This window comes from Pelmatolapia mariae, linkage group LG7, assembly GCF_036321145.2.
Source record: "Pelmatolapia mariae isolate MD_Pm_ZW linkage group LG7, Pm_UMD_F_2, whole genome shotgun sequence".
Classification (NCBI taxonomy): Eukaryota; Metazoa; Chordata; class Actinopteri; order Cichliformes; family Cichlidae; genus Pelmatolapia; species Pelmatolapia mariae.
In genome coordinates this window covers 29,672,298-29,694,793 of record NC_086233.1, presented here as the reverse complement: position 1 = coordinate 29,694,793, position 22,496 = coordinate 29,672,298, and the positions used below count along the sequence as shown (strand labels likewise).

The following is a 22,496-nucleotide window of genomic DNA, read 5'->3' as shown; positions in this document are numbered from 1 at the left end:
CCGGTTCTTGGAGAGAACCAGTTCTCAATTAGTTCCCAGTAGTTCAATTCCTCAGTTCCCTTTACACCTTTGCTACAATTAGCCGATTTCATTTCGTGTGCCAAAGGAGAAAAATAGCTGTCTGGATATGGAAATTACTTTTATTATTATTGCACAAAGAGACGAGAGCACAATGACAAAGTGCAATCTCCGTCCAGAACAGATAAAACTGTATTTTGCTGCTAAGACAACTTCAGCTCTCTTCAAGCATGCTAACTCATGGTAACACTAAGCTAGCCAAGAACCTAGAGTGATGTTAAAGCTGAGTGAATGCTGACCCCAGCCCAGCAGCCAGAACCTGAACTTACAGTTAACAAACTGAGTAGTCGGGCTGCAGCCTCCGTTTCTACCCAATTTAATGTTTCTAAAGTAGAATCACTGCCGCGATTGTTTTTTGTGCTGGTTTTCATCTTTTCTTTTTTTGTCAGCTTTGTGTTCATATCTAAATACTAAGATAATCTGTGTGTTCTCATTAGGATAAGGATTTGTGTTGGTGTGTGGACTGTAGCCTATAGGTTTATATTCTTAAAAGGTAATTGTGAGACAATGCTTTTCACATAATTTCACAGAGACATGCAAACGTAATGTAATAAGTAATGCAACAAATTACTTTCTCCTCGGAGTAATTTAACAATATACTGCATTACTTTTAAGAAAAGTGTTCTGTTAATACTTGTAATTCATCAATTTTTTTGAGTAATGACCCCAACGCTGATCACAACAACGAGGGAACATGCACAAACATTTGAAAACACAGCATGCAATTCATTTTCTGCATGTTTTATCTTTGATATGCTTTCTTAGAGATACGGGTGACTCCCAAAGCAGAGCTAGTGAGACCCCAATGAGACTCAATAAGGACACTGATAAGGAATCGAATCAGTAAGTGATACCGATAATGGAATCAGAATCACTAAATTCTTATCAATTCCCGTCCTTAGTATCACAAACCCAATAGATGTGATTTCTAAAATTACCCCCAACCGTTCGGATGCATCAACATCACTTTGAAGTCAGTAGCTGACTGTGAGTGGTCACTTGTGCACAAGAGCACAAGTTCACTAGAGATGGTTGGAACGATTCTGATCCATGCTACCATCTCCAATCACTACCTTCCCCAGTGTGGCGTTTAAGTGTGTGGCACACTGTCACCTATGAAGGACAGGCTACTGTCAGAGATTTAAAGAGGATGAGGTGGAGTCAGCTAATTCAAGTAAAGAGGAGGAAGAGAACAAAAGACAAACGCCAGAAAAAGAAAAATGAAGAGGCCGATTGGTGTACAGCCCGAGAAGGACGAGACATAACAGGGGGCACAGGGACAAAGACGACATGTCAAAGAGAAAGAGCGACACGGAGGGCTGATGTACAGATGAGAGGTGGATGGAGTACAGGCTGTACTTGCAAGCTCATTAAACAGTGCAGTATCTGATGGGTAAAGAAAGAAAGCAATGGAGAGAAACTGTCCTAATCACTACTGCCTGGCCAGAAAAAGATCAATCATCAATGACAAGGAAGATGGATGTAAAGAATAAGCCTCCTGGTGATCCCAAGTTACCCCCGCTGAGACGTTTCACATCATTACTGTGTGGGTTTTATTCAATTGCTCATTTGCAGTATGCTCAAGGAAAAGTTTGGGAGTTTGATCACATGGCTGTTGGTGGGACGATCTGGCAGGGTGGGTATCAGACCCTAACTCAGGTACTGGATAATCAACAGATCATTTTATTGGTTTTAATTGAAGAAATAATATCTGCAGTCATTCTGAATATAAGCAGAACAGCCCCCTGCTAGTCTTTTTTTTTTTCTCATGGCGCTAATGACTTCTGCAAGTGATCATAGGATTAAATTGGGACTAGTCAAGGTAACATGCTTATACCTTAACCAAAAGTATAAACAATTTCCTCTTATTTCTAGACATTCAATAAACGGTGCATTTTTTTCAATCAATAAAGCAACTGTAGTGATTTTCTTTAAGGAGAAGGGAAATACCTCAACGGGGGCAGAAACATTTTGTGTATGGAGGGGAAGAAGAAAACTGCAATAGTCCCATCTCGACTTCAACATGTCAGTTCTAACAACAAACACTATCTTAAAAAAGCCTAATATGGGCTAGGCTGATGTATTTTACTGAATATATTGTAAAGCAACTTTTTTGTCTTTGTCTGAAAAGTTAATTACAACTGAACACACAAATGAACTGAAGTAGAAAAGTCAGTCCCTTTTCTAGTGAGCGCACAGTAGATCTAAAGTAGCTTATTGGAGAGGTACTGAAAACACTTGAGTTATTTTTATAATGAAGACAGGTAGAGTAGCAGTAAAGCCAAAAGGTTTTAATGATCTTGGGAACTTGTGGACAAGTGATGGTAAAATGAAGTGTGAGATGGACAGGCAGAAAGGTGCAGCATCAGCAGTAATGTAAGCACTGCGCTGGGCCGTTGCGGAGCTTTTGATTTACAAAGTCAATCTACGTTCCAACCCTCACATATGGTCATGAGCTCTGGGTAGACACTAGAAGAATGAGCTCTGTGGCCTGCCTCAGCCTTAGAGATCGGGTGAAGAGGTTGGCTCCTTTGTATTGAAAGGAGTTCAGCTGGTTTAAGCTAGAGTGCCTCCTTTGGAGATTTTTCACACTCAGAGGAGACTTCAGGGTAGAACCAGAACCTGCTAGAAGGATTATATATATCATCTAGCTTGGGGCCATCTCAGGATCCTCCAGAATAAGAGGAAACTTTGCTGAGGACAGGTACATGTGGAATACCCTGCTTAGGCTGGGATCACCATGACAGGATCTTGAATAACCAGAGGGAGGATATATAGGCTAAAACCTCATGTTTTAGCATTCACCACATCCTGTTATTTGACACTTGTGATACACAGTCCACCGTGAATCATCAAAGGTTCATCCTGGTTCATCTTGAAGTCCACAGCTCACTTTCAAAAGGATTTCAACGTGAGATACTCTGTCCATCAGAACTTGTGCATAATTGATTTAATAGGCTGCCCAAAAGTCACATTCTCATTCACCTTCTGATAGAGAGCAGTGCCTCAAGGTTGTACTAAAAATTACTTTGCTTGATCACAAAATGCTAATCCATCTGGTGTTTCTCAGGATGTTTCAAAATGACGCAGGACTTTGAATCAGGCCTAACAAGTCAGCTGAACCAGGCAACAAACACAGTCTAAAACTAACTTCAGGAGCCACTGACCATTTAGCAACAGGCTAATCTCACAGCAAATCTGTGCGCGCTCTCCCTTGTAACCTGATAAGGAATATAATTAACTTGCTACTCTCTAAGCTTTCATACTACAAAAGCATCTTAGAGTAATGAGGACAGATTTACCTCCAGCTTTTTTCTTTCCTTTGAAGAATTTACATTTCTATCAGAACTAATTCCTTATTTTTGTGCAACTGATACTGTTAAAGCAGATTCTGACAGGCTGTGCATACCAATCAGAGCGTGCTTTAACAGATGAAACATGTCATGTGGTCGAGCGCAAGAGTCTAACACAACTGAACTTCTGCAACCAACAAGAAGCACAACACCAGGGCTTTATTCGTCAAATACTTGTCAGAGACGTAGGAAGTGAAGCTGTCCATGTGAGTCTACCCCCTGGTGTGACGTGAGTAGTTGTGTCTGATGCTTGCAACAGACTAAAACAGCAATCTGCAGATTTCCCTGGCTGTGTGTGTGTAAAAAGAGCATCTGGGGAGCGCCTGAGTAAATTAACAGAACAAAAAGCTGGCAGTCCACACGGGTCTGTCTTGTTGTGATGTTCATCCTGATCAGGAAAACAAACTGCGTGATGAACTTCACAAAAAATAAACAAAAAACCCCCCAAAACGAATTCGCAGATGTCATCTGACAGAGTTGCTTTTTAAAATTACAACACAGTGTGAGGGGTTTGAACCCACATTAAAATAAACTATATCAACAGAATTTTTTTGCCTTTCTGTTTCACATCCCCAGCTAACAGGGGACAGACTTTCTCATTCCTAAGAGCACCCTATTGGATGTGGCAGAGCAGTATAGCTAATTTATGGGTCAATATAAACTTCCATCACTGCAGACTGAAACTGAAAGCTGTGCTGGCCTGCGGCAGAGAAGTGGAATAGAGCAGAACCTTTAAATCTAAGACACACAATACATAGGACGAGGGAAAAAGGTCCATACCATCACCGTAGAGCACGGCACAGGCTACAAATAAAAAACACAAGTACATACATTCACAATTACTCCCCTAGCTCATTTTTTTTCCTGCAGCCTTTACCAAACCCAGACCATATATTCAATACTAAAACTGTCAGTCAGTGCATCCCATTAAACGCATCACTTCCTACAGTAATTACAACAGCGCAATCCTTCCAGAATGGCGTGACGTGCAGAGACAATGTAACGGGATGATAGCGTGGGTAATTAGTGTCTACTATTAAAAACATAATTCACGGTACAAACAAGATGTGGTGATTTGTTTGAGCCGAGCCACAAACAAAACCACCGCAGGATGAAGGGAACTCGCAGTGGCGTGGAGACTCAGACTGCCGGTGATCAACTATTTTCACCGGTAGCTATATTTTTTCGCCTGAATGCGTAAGCAGATTATTTTTGAAAATGACACATTTTGAAACTGACAGGTTTAGCTGTCCTTGTAAATACTTTACTATTGACTTTTTCACAGAAATGTCACAACACACATCTGCCTCTCCTGAAAAGAGTCACAAGTAGTCCATCATAATTTATGTTTTCAGCTCTATGCTAGATCTGTATCTGTTTAGCAACTTCCTAATAGGAGTTTTAACTTCCGATATGTCATGTCATGTCACACAAATATCTAATCAGACAATCATGGCAGGAACTTCATGTATTTAGCCATATAGACATGGTCAAGACGACCTGCTTCAGTTTAAACCAAGCATCCGACTGGAGCAGAACATGACATGGTTGTTGGTGCCACATTGGCTGGTATGAGTATTCCTCTGAGTCTACTGATCTACTGGGATTTTCCCACATACCTATCCCCATGGTTTACAGAGAATGGTCCAAAAAAGAAAAAATATCTAATGGGTGGCATCAAACTGATTTCCTAAAACATGATTATAAGTTCACTGAGTCAAATGACTGCCGCAGTCACCAGATATCAATCCACTAGAGCACCTTCAGGAAGTGGAAAGACATGATGGCTGTGTGACAGTCATCATGTCAATACAGATGAAAACCTCTTAAGGGAATGTTTCCAACATTTTGCAGAATCTACGCCATGAAGAAATCACACAGTTCTGGAGGCAAAAGGGTGCAAGGCGGTCAGAGAATGCACACCAGTTTTCTTCCATCCAGACATCTTTTTAGTGAGACCCTTTCTTCAGCAAGACAGTGCCAAAGCAAATTCTGCACATATTACAAAGCATAGCTCTGTATTAAAAAGGCCCACCTACAGTCCAGACCTCTTATCCATTGTAAATACTTGGCTGTCATGAAATTTTAAAGCTATGACCTGGGAGAGTCTAGACTGTTATGCAGCTAAAATCCCATTACAAACATCTATGTGAAAAACGTCTGCTTCTAAAACTGCAGTAATTGGTCTCCTCAGTTCCAAAATCCTTACAGTTGCTAAAAGAAGGGATGATGCAACACAGTGGAAAACATCCCCCTGTCCCAACTCTTGATAAGCATAGCTGGCATCAAAATCAAAATATGAATGTCAGTTTCATAAAAAAAAAAAAATGCCTTTGAACTCTTATTTAAAACAAATATAGAATTTCTGTTACTTGCAAACCATTGCATTCTATTGTGATTGACATTTTCTTCACCATACCAACTTCTTTGGCGACTGGATTGTAAATTGAACAGAGTTATGTGATGTTAAAATGAAAAGGTGAGTTAAAAATAAATCATGGGTATTACTCTTCTGCGTCTATTTCAGGTGGCTCTCCATTGAGTTTTTTGTCAGCTCCAGGTGTTGCTCTGTCAGGAGGCGTGCAGCGTTTTTTGTTCGTGCTCCAGTTTTTGCCTTGCACAGATGTTCTGATTTTGGTGGAATACTGTCCTGTTCCATCGATACATTGGATGCAGACCGAGTGTCCTCAAGCAGTGAGTTGAATACAGTGTATGCAATAAAACTGAATTTGATGATGGGCAATTGGTGCCGATTAAACGCAAGCATCGCGATAACTCTGGCAATATGGCAAATTAACTTTGAGCAGTTTCTGTTTGCAGTTCTTCCAGTTATCACATGGAAGCGTAAATCACACTTGAGCCTAAAAAAAATAAAATAAAATAAAAATGTGTTCAGACTTGACCGAGTTATGACTCTGGGCAGAAGTAGCTCAAATGCCTTAATTACCTTCATGAGCCCCGTGTCACAGCCACTGCTGCTGCTGCAACTGCTGACTGTGCTGGCAAACGGGCCAAATCAGCATGTATAACCACACAATAACGATATTCATGTTGCTTGTAAATACCACATGCAAGATCTTTGCTTGACATCCCTTGTTCTAAGCAACTCACAGCCTCACAGATAACGAGGTTTGTTATTCTAATTAAAGGAGTTCACAACAGAGAAGAACATTTAAAAAATAAATAAATAAATAAATAACTTTTCCTGTGAGCTTCTGTGCAAGTGCGCAGTGTAAGCTGCAGTACTATACTCCCAATTTGTAAGCAGGTCTCAGTCGGTTTGTTGTTTACATTATTAGCCTCCTCGAGTCATTACATAAAGTATACGCACACTTAATTAAGTCTGCAATGTTCGGTAAACATTTTCTATCAAATATACTGTAGAGCGCCTTGTTTTGACACCGCACTGCTCCTCGCTGTAGTATCTCCAGGTTCATCTCATTTACCAGCGAGGACCAGCACGGTGATGAAATTCAGTGTAAACACAGAAGCGGGTGCTGATTTAGAGTCAACATCAATACCCAGAGAGAGTGAAAGTAAGAGAATATAAAAGTCTACTTACTTAAGACTACAGCGAACCAAAACATTCGGATCCATACGAACCCGCAGTCTTTCAACCTTTGCGATCTGAGTGATCGCTGTGAAACAAGCGCTCTCTGATCGTCAAAATAACACATATGCAATGCCAAGAAGTGATGATAACGAAAGGAAAGATGTTAAAAAAAAATAAAAAGTGAGATAAAATAATAAAAAGGGGGTTTTAACTATTTATTAAAGACATATATTTTTCATAAGCTCCTCATTAAAAAGCTGTAACTATGTCCCAGTGGTTCCTCTACCACTGAATAGGTGTAATGAGTCCTGCTGCTTTTATGAGCTTATAACAATGAAAGAACCAATAATTAGCTTGAGTTTCACAGCAAAGTTTTTTTGGTCACTAATGCACTGCAAGCTTTTTTTTCCCCTTCTTTTGATTGGAGGACGTCAAAACCGGTTTCTACTGCCTTACTGTAAGGAAATGATTTAATACATAAAAAAGGGAAAAGTCAAAACGATTTGAATGTTAGCTATTAGTTTCTTGTGATTTCAGTCTAAAAATCAAAATCTCACATCAAGCCATGTAGGAAATGATGATCAATGCTTATCCTCGCACACATTAGGGTGTTGCAGCGGCTAATACATGTGGACCTGAAGTGCAAAGTTCTTATCAATTTGCTGCTGTTCATGATATAATGCTGTGAATAAAGGCAAGGAAAGAAGGAAAAATAAAGGACTACAGAGAGAAAGGCAAGCGAGCAAAAAAAAAATTCAACCCAATTCAACAGTGGTTTATTGAGTGACTGATCAATGAGTGCAGCCTCAGCCAAAAAGACTCAACGGAGAAAATAAAAAAGAGAGAACAAAAAAGAAAGCAGAGACACGACCTCGCTAACCACAAACTCCAGCCTTGGAGAGAAGCAAAACAAAGAAAATGGGATGTAGTAACCAATGGGTGTGCAGTCCACACTGACCACAGCGCAGCCTTGTAAAATGAGAATGTGACAGATAAGGCAGAAAAAAGGTGATGCTGCCTGAAACCTTGGGAGAGAGAGGAAATTAAAGTTGTGGGCACACTTAGCGTGAAGACAGGAGTAGAAGAGCGCTGGGAAGGCACACAAGAAACTAAGAGCAGTACACACAAGCAGCCTGCACAAGAACACACACTGTGACAGAAAGAAACACATATTTGCTGTTCTGAGTGTACGCAGCGTTTAAAGGACAGACAGGAAACTGACCTGTGAGCACGGCCTTGGCAGAGGGTTCAGCCAGGTCCAGGGCGGACTTGCCGTCGGTGTTGCGGATGTTGGGGTCGGCTCCATGCTGCAGTAACACTGTACAACAACAGGGCAGACAGAGACAGTAGCTGAGCTCCTGGACTGACATACAAACTCCCCGACACACACTTCCTCCCAGTCCACCTCCTGCTCCTCCCGCTGCTACTGTTGAATCACATCCTTCTCCATACACCGCTCGTCCTGGACCTCCTCCTTTCTCTACCACTTGATCCTCAGCTATCCCTCCCGTTCCACCTCCCGCGGTTGTGTCTCCTGGCAGTGCTCCTGCCAGTCCCGTTTCACATTTCTCTCCTTCTCCAGCTGCTCCTCCTCTGTTGCTAGTGCTGCTCCCTCGGCTGCCCCTGGCTGCCCCTGCCCTGCGAGCCATGCTGCTGATGTAAACAGACATGCCACAACAAAAGCAAGCAAAAGCTACACTACAACACACCGCCAGAGAGAAACAGCGGACTTAACAGCTACGTGACCGGCCACAAAACACATCACACTTCCACGAATGAGGAAGGGAAGGCTGTGATTAAGCTGAGAATATAAGTTTAAAAAATGAAATGAACGGGAAGAGAAGAGAGGCTACGGCTAATCGAGGCAGCAGCAGCAACAGCGACGAGGCGGGCAGGCAGTGCGAGTGGAGAGACTCTTGCCTCTCCAACTGACTGAGCGATGCAGCGGAGAACAAGATGAGAGAGGAGAGGCGAAGAGAGGAGGGGACAGGAGAGACGAGGAGAGGGAACCATGGGATGGGGGGGGGCTTAGAGTCGGAGAGGATGGGAGAGGTAGAGGACGAAAAGAGGGGAGGAAGAGCAAAACAAAACAAGAGAGCTGGAAATGTGGGGAAAGGAAAGGAACAAAGCAAGGCGAGGCTAGAGGCATGAGACTACCAAACAGGTATGAGCTGAATAACAAACTCTGCTTGCGCTTTTTAAATGAGCCCTTTTGAGGGTGCTAATGTCAATACTCTTACTGACTTCCTTTCCACCACACTTCCCACTATTGTGAGTGTTGAGCAGTTCCCAGCGCACATGCCCTTTGTACACTTGTGTACACTTGAAACCACCCAGCTTACAGCCGGCACAGAAGAAGAGGAGAGAAGCAGGCATCTTGGTACATACGTGCACGTGCTCTCTCTCTCTTTCTGCCCCGGCACTGACGCAGACCTTATTCACCCACTCACCCCTCAACAAAAACATGATTTAACTCTGCGCCAATCCCACATACACAAGCGAGCGTACACACGCTGACAGTGATATCCAACAGTGAGAGTAAAAAGATGTGCCCATACTCTGCCAGAGAGAGAAACGACAGTCTGATGCACAACCATACAGCAACGCAATCTCACATTCACAGCCTGAAATGCTCATGCATCTTACAAGCAGCACAGACCGTATTGCAATTCATTCACAACTGTCAGCATCTAATTTTGAGTTCAGTCTCCAGAGGACATAGTTGTGCTGTAATACCTGCAAAAGCCCACTCTGAACGACCCAAATCCTTTTTTTAAATGCCAGATTAGTTTTCAGGACAATGTTACATTTGCATCAGTTATCTTACGAATGCCTCCGATACCTGTGACCATTCAGCAAACAACTTTTACAAAAAATGAGCACAGAGATATCTCCTTCTCAGCCCGTCTCAACTAAAGTGGTTTTAAGATGTGTAAATGTAAGTAATTGTTTCCTTAATGTGAAAAAAAGAATACAGTTTACACATTTAAAAGAAGAATACAAGTGGGAGGTTCTACTTAAAACATGTGCTATTTAACTTCCAAGACGATAATAGGGTAATGCCATTTTGCAATCATTCTCTTGTCATTTTGTGCTATAAATCCAGTGTACTCCTTTCCCTTCAAGTGTGGCACCTTCATCCCTCCCTAAAGGTCTCGCCCCCTACAAAGCTGTTCGCAGGTTCAAAACAGCTTGAGTCAAAAACGGAAAGGTCAAACCAATTCAGCTATTTGAAAACCTTTGGGTCCAAGGAGTCGGATGACGAACAAGAAATACGATGCATGATTAACCCAAAGCCAAGAAGCAGTCCTGTTTAATGATTTTGGTGTCAATATTAGTTAATCTAATGATTCAGAGTTTTGCTATAATCGAGCAGCCTTTTGTTGCACAGAGTTCTCTTGGAAACGCTTCACAGTGAAAGCCTTTCTTTAAGAAAATTTTTTGCTTTTATCTGCTCAAAATGCACATCATACAGTAAAGATAAGGAGGTCTTTCTTCTGCTCCGTCACGGCGGGCCACACAGTGATAACTGGGAAGTTGAACAATATGATCTGAATAAATGCATGGAGCACCAAATTACGTGATGACTGTGGTTCTGAAAATATTAATTAAGAGGGAGGAGAAAAAAATAATAAACTGCAATTTCTAAGTCATTTATCTAGGAAAAATACCAATTATTTTCTCAAAAACAAGAATTGTTCAAATAGATAAAAGTAAAAAACAGTCTCTTTAAAGATGCCACTTCAGTGGAATTGTGACGGCAATGTTTACTTTTTTGACATTTCCTAAAGTAAATGATTTTCTATTACCTTCAAATGATAGAAAAATAAATCGACATCAGCCTTAGCTGGATGGTTAAGAGACATTTTAACCGGAAAAGCTGTCTCCACCCATCAGGCTCCATGGATTCCATAAATTAAAATGCATGGATAAGGATCCTCACAATTCCATGCATGCATGGATACAATCACATTGTTTTTATCAAATAGATCATTGTGGTTCATTAATGCAGCACCCAGAGAGGGATGGCCCTTTAGTGGTTTATACTCATGGTGTTGTGGTTAACACATTCAGCTAACACATGAACAATTCCCATTTCGAGACCGGGAAGAGACACAAATCCCTGGGAGATTTCCGTCAGGAAGGGCATGAGGCGTAAGAAAAACCTGTGCCAAATCAAACATGCGGCTCCATCCGCCGTGGCGTCCCCTCGCGAACAAAGAAGCAGTGGAAAGAATAAAAATAATCCATATACGGAACTGTCATTGGAATCACTGGAAGCCATCGTCTTCAGCATGGCTGCCTCAGGATCTGAAATATCCTCATGTCAATGTGATATTCTCTTAACCTTGAACTTGAAAATATGCAAGTCGAGTAATGAGAGATTAATTTCTTACTTCTTACTTACAGCGTCCATCACGCTGAGCTGAATTTACAGTCAAATCAGAGCTGCTAAATCTTTAGCCTGGCAGGATGACAGGCTACTAAAACGCTGTCCAACAAGCAAGAAAGCTAGACCATGTGATTTTTGTTTACATGCCTCGGTTTGGTTGTAACTTTGCAGTTTGGGCTGCAAACCAAATCTTCTCTGTACCTTTTCTGGTCCACATCTGACAATATAGATGCAGTTTTACTGCATGCGGTGGGCTGGTGGGTTTATCCAAAAACATGCTCTGGTCTTGACTTGTAACAGTTCGAAAAGGAACCTCTGTGCATAATCATTTGGTAAGCTTATGTAAAACTAATCCCTGTAAATTAAAAGCTCAGGCTTCAGGCATCTCTCTTGATTTACAATATATTTTCAAGTCCTGTGCCAAAACTGACATCAGATCAGGACATATTTCCTTATATGGTAATCTCATGCAGTGCCAAAGTATAAAAGCCCTGGGTTCTGTTTATGGAAGCCAGGCAAGGGGCAGCGAATGAGAACTTTTGGGGAAGAAGACCTTTGAGGGGCTAATCAATTAAAGGAATCGGGAGAAGAAAAAAAATAGATAAGTACAGAACACAGAGGTCATTTCAAAATTGTGACTTGTACAAAACATACTTAATTAGAGTGGAGCTAGAAATGAGCATAATTGTTTTTATTCAAAGATATGGAGTAAAAAGTGCTTGAAGCAAAGGTTATGTCGCTTTGATAACAAAATTAAATCTAAATTACCTTTGCAGCTTTATTAGATCTATGAAAGCAGTGTTTAAAAATATATTTTAAATTAATAGACATCAGATCATCTGTATTTTAATTTGAATTCTTACTATGAAATCTTGCAGAAAATCTATTCAGCTTTGCAAATTGTGCAGTCAGGGACACACACATCCAGGAGAACAATGGTGAGTGGAAATGCGGATTGCATTTTTCCTTTGTGCCAAAGGCAAGAGAAAGAAATGCTTTTGAGGATGGCAGCCAGATTTTTAAATTATCTCACCACTTGATTATGTGACCTGGAAATATTTGCCTTCTGAACTGGCAGCAAACAACATATTTATTAGGTTCTTGGTTCAAAACAATTATTAGGCCGTGTTTTCTCAAAATGAAGGCACTAATATTTACTAAAGCGCCTTTCGGTGCACTGTATAACAGTGTATAAGGACACAAACAACTAAGGCTGCTTGTGTCCTTGAAATAATCCCCAAAAAGTCTGCATAGCATTAAGCCTGATCTAAACAGATTTAGCCTGTAAACATTTTCCAATTGCTGTCTTAAAAGCTTGCTTACTTGCTTCATGAGGTTTGCTTGTATATATACACTATGTCAGAGTCAGAAAACTCAGATTTACAAAGTTTGTACAGTCAATCGTTTCACCCTGAAGAATAAAATCTGAGAAGTGATTATTGGTATAGCAAGTGTGCCAAACTTTTCATATTAGGCTGCTCCATCTACTACAGCTACTCTCACTGCGATATTTGATCGAATGCAAACAACGTCAAATTTGATTAAGTACAGTACGGGGACAAACAAAAAATTGTGTGGTAAAGACGGGCACTTAAACACATCTCTAGAAAGCAACATGGGAGGAGGTCAAGGTTATAAGACAGTCACTGAAAAAGAGAGGGTCACACAGCTGGTACTGTCAGCTGTTTTAAGGACCTTAAATCAAACAGTCTAAACAAACTGTTGTACAGACCCTAAAGCGAAACAGCTGTTGGGGAACCCTAAACCGGGTGCTGTGGACCCTCAAAACTGGTTGTTACAGAAACCCTAAACCAGCTGTTACAAAGATGCAACACCGACAAAGAACCTTTTGGCTGTTATAAATGCACATATCAATTCATCAACAAATAGCAAATATTAGCCAATATATCAGTGGGGCTCTGTAAAGACCTTAAATGAGCCATTGTAAAACAAAGCCAGCTGCTATAAAGAGCTATCACAGAGAATTTCACTTGCAACTGATGCTGTGCTTAAAATGTCATGTCAATATAATTAAACAATAAAACACAAAGTGTGTTGTTCATAAATTCATTAAAAGTCCGACTGCTGGATGCTAAACTGAACCTGGAAATATGAAGTCTTTATTTGCTGGTATGATTCAGCTTGAAGTTTCTGAATTCATCTCATTTCTAAAGTTTTTCAGAAAGTTTTAAAGTCAAGCACTGCTCAGACTGAAAACCAACACTAAACATGACTGACTGAAGAGAAAGTCAACAGCAGATTTAAGCCCTTTTTACCTCAATTTCAGTCTCATTCATAATTATTGATAAATCGATAAAACCTCTGAGAACAGAGTGAAGTTGGTTCTCAGGGATCATCATAGCACCACAAAGCCCATTGCTGCTATGCAGTCTTTCAGAGCCCTGGCATCCTGCAGAAACTATGGAAAAAAGAAAAAAGACTGGCACAACTTTTCCTCCTTGTTGCTCTCAGCACTCCAGGCGAGGTGTCACTGAGTGTTCGTGCAGTCATTTGTTCTTAGTCCTCATCCTGAGCAATACCTTTCCACAAACATCATAAAGATTACAGCTCAGATTGTTTTCATGTTTGTGGCCAATCGTGTTTACCTCCGATTTTCCTCAGGGATCAGTAACACAGCTCGTCTATTTTTCTGTGGAATTGAATCTTCATTTGTAAATCCACCCAGAAAGCCTTTTTGGAATCCATCGCTCACCTGTCTCATGGAATGGCTGCAATTCAATTTCATCTGAGACGCGTGTGAGACAAACGTTACCCCAGGATACAAGTTGGCTTTTTTATTTTTGTTTAAGACTGTCTGCAACACTCGGTTACATGTAATCTCTACACACAGCTGGTTAAATCACACAAATCTCCCGGTGCAGATATGCTGCGAGAGTATCCATAATAAATGATTACGAGTACCCGTGAGGCTAGGAACCTGCAAGTTTCACCATAGTTAAGGCTCTGCCTACCCACAACAAAAGGGCAGGGAACTAAAAATCAATGAATCAATAAATAAATGCAATGTTGTTTTCTTCAAAACCGTCGTGCAGCCTACTCAGACTCTATTTTTGCTCAGCAAGTCGCTGTTATCAGTCAGCCCGGTGAAGACCGTCTTGAAAGGTACTTTCCTTTCTGCTGCTGACAGGCAGACAGCTAGTCGTGATGACAGAGAGGGCCAAACAGAGGTCGTTGTGGACTGAAGGGATCAAACACTTTAGTATCGCTTTGCACCATCTCAACAGGAATGTGAACTCACAAGTAAGACGAAAAAAAATCAATGCTCCTTTTGTCCCCTGTGTGGGGTGGGGTGGGTGGGGGACTAAGAATAGGCAGTAACACAGTTTACAGATTATTTGCTGCTTTAAGCTAACTGGGAAATAAAAGCATAGCAGTATAGAGCATGGGCTGGGGTCGTTAAAGTTTCTAATATAATGTCTATATAATGATTATACATTTCAAACTCCAGCTTGTGAGCTGCTGCACAAACACACCTCTTCAATTCAAACTTTAATTTTTAGAAAAAAAAATTCCCAAAGCATTATCAACGGAGATGAGAAAATGTATTTAAATGACTGTAAAAAAATAAACATTGGCTTTTACTGTACCCAAAGGAGCAATGCAGCAAACTAGAGCACTATTACAGCAACCAGTTCGAGCGCTGACTGTTTTCTGTTTTGCTTCTGTTCACACGACCGGTCAATTCAATCTTACTGGGCCAACAGACACAAGAAAAATAGCAATATCGAGACCTTCAAATGCCACTAAACACATCTTTGCATGTACTGATGGTTGCTGTGCAATGCATACTTTTTGAGTGAAAGTCATTAATGCAAACCCCTTTGTACAGGTCATGTCCTGGCATTTTTGCCATGTGTGTTTTGTGTGCTCACCTATGCAGACGTCTATCTTGCCCTTGATGGCGGCTTCGTGCAGCGGAGTGTAGTTCCAGTTGTCTCGAGCGTTTGGGTCAGCCCCCTGACACAGCAGCAAGGACACCACCTACGATAAAAAGGTTGTGGCATATGGGTGTTCAGATCGTTCTTTTTTTTAAACTTTATAACATGTAATAATTGCATGTGTAACACAGACAGAGCAACAGCTTGAAAATAAAAAGTCAAACTACAAACTGCTTTGCTTTGAAGTTTGAGTTGTTTTTTTTCCCCAGCAAAACAAATGTAAAAATCTAACAACATACTCTTAAAATTAATGTTGTATTGGTGACAACATCACACAGTCACACCTAATCATACTGGCTGTACGGCACTTTTGCAGCAACAGCAAAACACGCAAGGTTACAAAAATCGAGGAGCGCACGACTGACCGAAACGTCACCAAAGCACGGCTTGCAGCAGTGGATGTGATGTGTCAAGAGAGGTGGGACTGAAAGAGATTGAGAGAATGTGTTCACACTCTTGCCGTACGAGCATAATGGCCACAGAACACTTTACCTTTGCACTGCTGACAAGCAGTGCAAAGCAGAATGCTGAACAATGAAGACAAATAGATGGTCCAAGACTGCAGCTCCTCTAATGGCCTAAAGTAATCTCTCAGATTCTAGTTCTACATATCCACATTTTTTAGCAGAAGTAAGCATGTTTGCATGTTGCTAATCTGGAATCTAGCCACAGCTATCATTAGCCCTCTCTCTCTCTGATTTTTTTAAACAGCCAGAATATTACGTTTCGAAAGATTTCATAAACCAGTAGGTGATGTCACAGAGGCTACATCAATCTTTTTTTATAATTGCTACTTGCTACACTTTAAAAACACTAAAAGATAGGAATGCCAAGGCCTCCACCTCTGACCACCACTCACTCCAAAGGCAAGCAAAGCAAGAAGGGAGTGGGAGACTGACAGATGGACTCTGAAGTAATTCAGATGCTGTAACGGTCAGCTGTGGTAATGAGAGAGGTGAGCGTGGAAGTGGAACTGCTGATTTACTAGTTAATTCACATCCCTATCCTCACCTACGGTTACAAGCAGTGGATATGACCGAAAGAATAAGACTGCAGATACAACCCATGGAAATCAGCTTCCCAAGGGTGTCTAGGCTCTCCCTTACAGAAAGTTGCTTAGTAGGAGCCTAGCCATTCTGGAGCTATGACTCTTTCACACTGAAAGCAACCAGTCAAGGTTGTTCAGGCATACTACCTGGGATACCTTCTAGGTGGGGTGTTTTGGGCATGTCCAACTGGGAGGAGACCCCAGGACAGAAGCAGGACACAGTGAAGAGACAATTCCCGTGAGGCAACTTGGGAACACCTCAGCGTCCCCTCTCTCCCTTTCCCAGCTGAGAGAGGAAAGTCTGGACTGCCATCATGATCCAGACTAGGGCTGGGCCATATCATACCGTTCACGGTAATACTGGTATAATGTTAGGCAATGATAAGAAAATGAAATATCGCAACAGAATATGGGTAAAACGCGCATGCGCAGTGTCTTTGTTTTCATACGCACATGGTGGAAAAAGCATGGCGGCGACGGAGAATGAGAAGGGCGAAAGCGGATCGTTGAATGAAACAGATGAACCAGAATTGATTTGTAAAAATGCTGCAACTTCAGTGCTGTGGAACTGGTTTTGGCTTTTATCTGTCAGATACACACCAAAGCACTATTTTTGGTAGCGCATCGACAGTGCCCCTTATAATCCGGTGCGCCTTATGTATGAATTCTGGTTGTGCTGACCTCGAACCGATTTTATGTGGTACACGGCGCACAAAAATCTGTCAAAAAATGTTTTAGTACGAAAAACATAATTAACATAATATTACCGTATTGTGTGTGTATAACCTCTTTTTAAGTTTTGTGAATATTATACATGGTTATGCTCAGGATATGTCGGCCAATTTCCACTGGAAATGCCTTTTGGTTAAACTGTCAGCAAGGAATTAGCTTTAATGCACATAAAAAAACAGCTGCTTGTTTAAGTGAAAATACATTGATGGGGTTTGTTTTTTTTGCACTAATAAAGTTGTGGAGTTTTGTCTCGCGTCAATTATACCGTCAGTTATATCATTATTGCAAATTTTCAAATATATATCATGATAAATATTTCTGGCCATATCGCCCCGCCATAATCCCGACGCAGATAAATTGATTAAAAAAAAAAAAACAAGGCAGTTGTCCACTTTCAATGTTTTAGCTGTGTGTGAGTGATCAATTTTAGTTTCCAAGTATCTGTCATCAAAATGTTAACCGCTGCTGTGATAATACATTTGCATTACTGCTCCAATTTCCTGTGCTCTCCAACAAAGCTCCAAAAGCTCTCTAACATTTGAAACCGTGAATGCTGGATTGATCACTGTAGTAAAAAGCCAGGAGGACAAAAAGGATTAGCACATCTGTCAGAGATAATCCAAAACATCTGCATGCTCACTCATGAGCAGAATAAGAAAGGGGGAATGAGTGTCATTTTCCAGATATGCTCAGTGTAATCTGTATAGCTGGAACCTTCATTAGGAGCTCATTTTAACTTCTTCTTTTGTGACATATAAAAAAACTTTGTGTGTGACTCGATATAAATCCAGTTAAAGTTAGATTAAAAACTTGAATGAATGTCAGGCATGGCTAGATGGATGAAGAACCAGGTGGATTTCTGGTTGTGGAGAGCATCGAGGGGAGAGCACTGCTGAACCAAGCAGAACTTGACTCTCTGACCCGTCCAGGGTGTACACTGCCGCTTAACCTAAGACAGCTGGGAAAGCCTCCAGCGGAAGAAGATAGATGGATGTTCTACTCGTACAATAATTTTTCTATTAAAATCCATTTCATAATTTGTTGTACAAAAGAGTGCCTTAGCATCCTGTATGATCAATTTCGGTCAGTAAAATCTTAGCATCTTCACCTCTGCCTCAAGAAATGCTTCTGTCTTTCTCTCAGTGCTGCAATCTACAAACCACACATCATTGCAGCACTCACCACCATCTTGTAAACCTTCCCTTTCACTCTTGCTGCCATCGTTCTGTCACAAATCACCCCTGACACTCATCTCCACCCTGGCAGTCCTCTCTTCTTCACCTCTCTTGTGAGGTGAAGAAGAGAGTGTGGTGTTTAAAACTCATTTAGGAAGCATCTACTTATGTCACTACAAGGTAAACCCTCCTGAATGCAAACATGACAGAAGTCTTCTGATGAGTACATTAACATGTTATGAAGCCTCACCTCAGAGTGACCAAACGAGCAGGCGTTGTGCAGTGGGATGAGACCCCCGTCATCTCGCGCATGCACATTAGCACCCGTCTGAAGCAGATGGTCCACCACATCTTTCCGCCCAAAACCTAAAAGAAAAGCAGAAAGGGAGACGAGTACTGAAAATAAAAGCCGAAGATCAACTACGAAACCAGAGCACTAAAAACAAGTTACTGAAACAGCCTTGTCTGGCAGGTCTGGACTTAGTTTTACTGTTTAATCATGCAAATTTTTCACGTTCAACTACAATAAATAAGTCATTTAATTATGGGGTTTTTTGCTATTTACATGCCAGTTTTGTCTCAAATTCACTTTGTAACTCAAGAGAATCTGTTAATTTCGCTCAGGCTACTGAGGATTAGAAAGGCTTGTGATGTAAAACAGCTGTGCATGTTTTTCTTTTTTGTTTCTGGACTGCTAAAGCATTTTTAGAAAAAGCATTCATGCTCTTCTTCCTCAAGCAAAGATGAACAGTCCATTGCGACAGAGGCGTTCATTAAATGAAGCTAAACTAAGGTTGATGTTCTGTCACAGTGATGACTGTTTACCTGCTGCAGACTGAAATGTCAATGCATATATAAATGATTGATATACCTGTATTTTCAGTATGCAGATTAATAAAAGCGTATTGCTTGTGCCTTTTGAAAAGCCGGCAGCTTTATTTTTTTAATTAAAGAAGAAGAACTTAATAAGCAATTTCCACACATGCACTGCACAAAAGGTAAGTTTGAAGATTCAAACGTCCAACACAGCAGGACAACCAGTGGATTATATTACATCTGCTCAACCACTTAAACCTTATATTTTCTGTTTTACTGGAACATGTAAATAATGTACATGTATCTTTCTGAGTCTTTAGATATAAAATCACTCTAGTTTCCTCAATTATTTGTTTCTGTTTTCCATTTAAATGTCACATGCACTTTTTAAGCCAGCTTGCAAACATTTAACATATTAAAAATGCAAATTACCGTATGCCTCTATCTACAAATGCCACACACACACACAACGCACCATTACTCAACCATGATGTTATTTAATGCTCTCATTATTTAATTTGTGTCCTCTCTCCACACATTTGGTACATAATATTTGCTTCTCCTTTGGAAATCAATTATTAATGGCATTTTGGGTGTGACTGAGTGTAGTGTAACAACGCAGTAACACAGGAAGATGTTTCTCTGTAGGAAATTGTTAAAGTACAAGCAGTCCAAGGCAGCTCTACATTAAGCAAAACGCACTCCGCGGTAAGTTATGGTGAACACGGTTACATTATACTGGAATGCAATCCAATTTTACAGACTAAATTGATCGTTAATTTAAGGAGCGCAGCAAATTAATGGATCATGAGCTGGTTTTATGGTTTAATGAGGCTGGAAAGTGGTTTTGACTAAAAATTAAATATCAGATATTTAATTTTATTAAAAATTAAATATTAGAGATTTAATTTTAATGTTTCGGACATTAGCTGAGTATTTTGTTTCGTCTTTATAAGTGTATGTCAGCTACACTGACATACACTGTATGTCAAGTTTTTTGCTCCTTAAAAACTTGATGAGTAATCTTCTGCTAAAGCATGTGCTTGCTTCTCACTCGTGGATATTAACATTAGTTTCTTCCTGGTCACTCCCACACCTTAAACGCACCTTACAGCTAGACAGCCTGTAAATAAGCCTGATTCAATTAAAAGGAAAAAAAAGTGGTTTCCGTTGTCTTTACCTGCAGCAAAATGCAGGGGTGTCGATTTGCGTCCAGCCATGTCTTTGGCGTTCACATTCACCGCATCCACGAGTTTCTTCACCCTGGAAACATCACCATTTCTGCAGGCTTCAAACAACTCCCTGAAAGCACCGTTTGCACCGCTGCTTCCCGGGTTCCCGCTGCTCGAATCGGGCGTAGAGCCGGGACTGGTCCCGCTACCTTCGGTGGTGGTCGGGGAGCTAGCACTGCTGCTAGTGGTGCTGCTGCTGCTGGTGGTGCTGCTGCTGCTACTGGTAGTGAGGGCCAAAGCAGGGGAGGTTGTGGTGGGAGAGGCTGGTGTTACCTCACCGTCACCGGTGTTCTCCATCGCGGCTCCGTGGGGAAGGGAGCTGGCATCATCGATGGATGGTAGCAGAGAGCTGGAGGTGGTGACAGGGTGAGAGGAGCCGCGGGGCGGGGAGGACAGGAGGGAGTTTGGCTGCTGCTGCTGCTGAGAGGAGCGACGAGGTGTCGCCATTTTCACAACACAACAGTCCCCACTAGCAACAATAACACTGCTGACAACTTCCTGTCAGGAAAGCCAAACTTCCGCTCGGTTTTGCATGGATTTATGGATTTAGGGTCAAAAATATCTTTTAATTCAAATACAGGAATATCAGCATGTCTTCACTGGTAAGATTTCAAATTAAGACACGAGTACACACAAAATCTGGAAATGTTTTGGGTTTTGTTTTTTTGTTTTTTTTGATGAAGTTGCATTTGTTTTGGGGAGAAATAAATATATATTTTTATTCAAGTGGAAATAGAAATAATATTAAAAGATAAAATTGCCACATCTATTTATTTAGCCCGTTTATTTTTATGCGCGTACCTTTTCTCCATATGTCTTTAAAAAAGACAGAGAAGATTATTCCTGTACACGTTTTCTATTCTATTTTGCCTCCATGTTCACATTAATATTTCCACTATTCCCAGCTGAATACATGAAAATGTTTAATGTCGTTAAAAGACTGCAAAATAAAATTAATATTAATGAGTCTGGGCGTTACTAGTTTTCTTTTTTTAAAAGTTTAACCCCTAATTTCATTATAATTTGATAGGTAAGAAAGAAAGACGTGTAGCAAATAATGTACACGCAGGGTTTTTTTTAAAAGGTAAAAGCAGAGTTTGTATGATGCAGACACTCATTGTTGTACCTCTATCCTGATCTCCACGAATATACGGACAACAACTTGATGGTCAGGTAAATTGGTTGTACTGAAAATGAGTAAAAAAGCAGACATTATCCAAAGAAAAACTTTGAAAGACCTTCATAAAGCCTAGAGAGCTATTACTCCAGACTTTCTGAACGGTCTGGCTCCTTGCAAGAAAAATATAAAGAAATCAGAGGTGACTCGAGACTTTTGCACGGTGCTGTATGTTGTAGCTGAGATTGCAGCGTGGGGGCCCCCTAGTGGCTGTGGGAGCTCCGTGCATCTACATAGTCTGCAAATAACAAGACACTGCTCTGTATGGTGTCTTCTTCTCCACTGCTTTGAGTCATTGCTATGCGTTTAGAAGCGTCAGGTGTTCTGGCTCAACACTGCCCCCTGATGGAGACATTTGGTAATAGTTGGAGATGCTGAAAAGAACATTTAGCTTCTCATATTGTATTATTTCAAACTGTTGATGAGATTTAAATAAAGATCAAGTCAGCCATCAGTCCACAACATTTGTCTTAGTAAAGAACCTCAGTATGAATCCAATCTACACATTTCCATTCAGATGTTAAAGGGCTGTCTTACTTTTAACATCATCGAAGGTTAATAGCTATTTTTTTATTCTTTACTTTTTTCACTTTTTCACTGCATGTGTTTGAAGTTTGACAAGCCAAATGACAGTCTCCTCTAACACCATGAAAACTGGCAGATTTGAGGTAAGGCCCTTTTTGCTGTAAAGCAATGCTGTGAGAAATGACTGGCAAGTGAACCACATATCAAAGGCAGACTCTGGGTGCAGAGTTTTATAAAACGTGAACAGTTTACTTAAGAATATTCTAGTGGTTTCATTAATTGGCCACTAGAGAGTGGCAGATAGTCTCTGAGAAAACTGGAAGCTTTTGCTGTAGTTCTTTATAATCTTGCTCCTGAATTTAGTACTATATGTAACCTATTTTCTCACATATTGTCAGTTGCCTATAGTTTATACTTAAGATTCTTTTGTTTTAGTCAAGCTCACAAGTTCAGGT

The 22,496-nt window shown here is 40.8% G+C and overlaps 1 protein-coding gene across 1 annotated transcript in view; it reads right to left on the bottom strand.

Annotated features, from left to right (window-relative positions):
* LOC134630948 (poly [ADP-ribose] polymerase tankyrase-1) overlaps nt 1-20,806 on the bottom strand; it is a 106,695-nt gene extending 85,889 nt beyond the window's left edge. Inside the window, exons 1-4 of the mRNA XM_063478774.1 lie at nt 20,288-20,806; nt 18,542-18,657; nt 15,271-15,379; nt 8,207-8,302 (exon numbers count right to left, since the gene is read on the bottom strand). Of these exons, the coding sequence (XP_063334844.1) occupies nt 8,207-8,302; nt 15,271-15,379; nt 18,542-18,657; nt 20,288-20,786 (820 nt within the window). The 5' untranslated portion in view covers nt 20,787-20,806. The remainder of the gene's footprint in view (nt 1-8,206; nt 8,303-15,270; nt 15,380-18,541; nt 18,658-20,287) is intronic.
* Between the last annotated feature and the right edge of the window lie 1,690 nt (nt 20,807-22,496).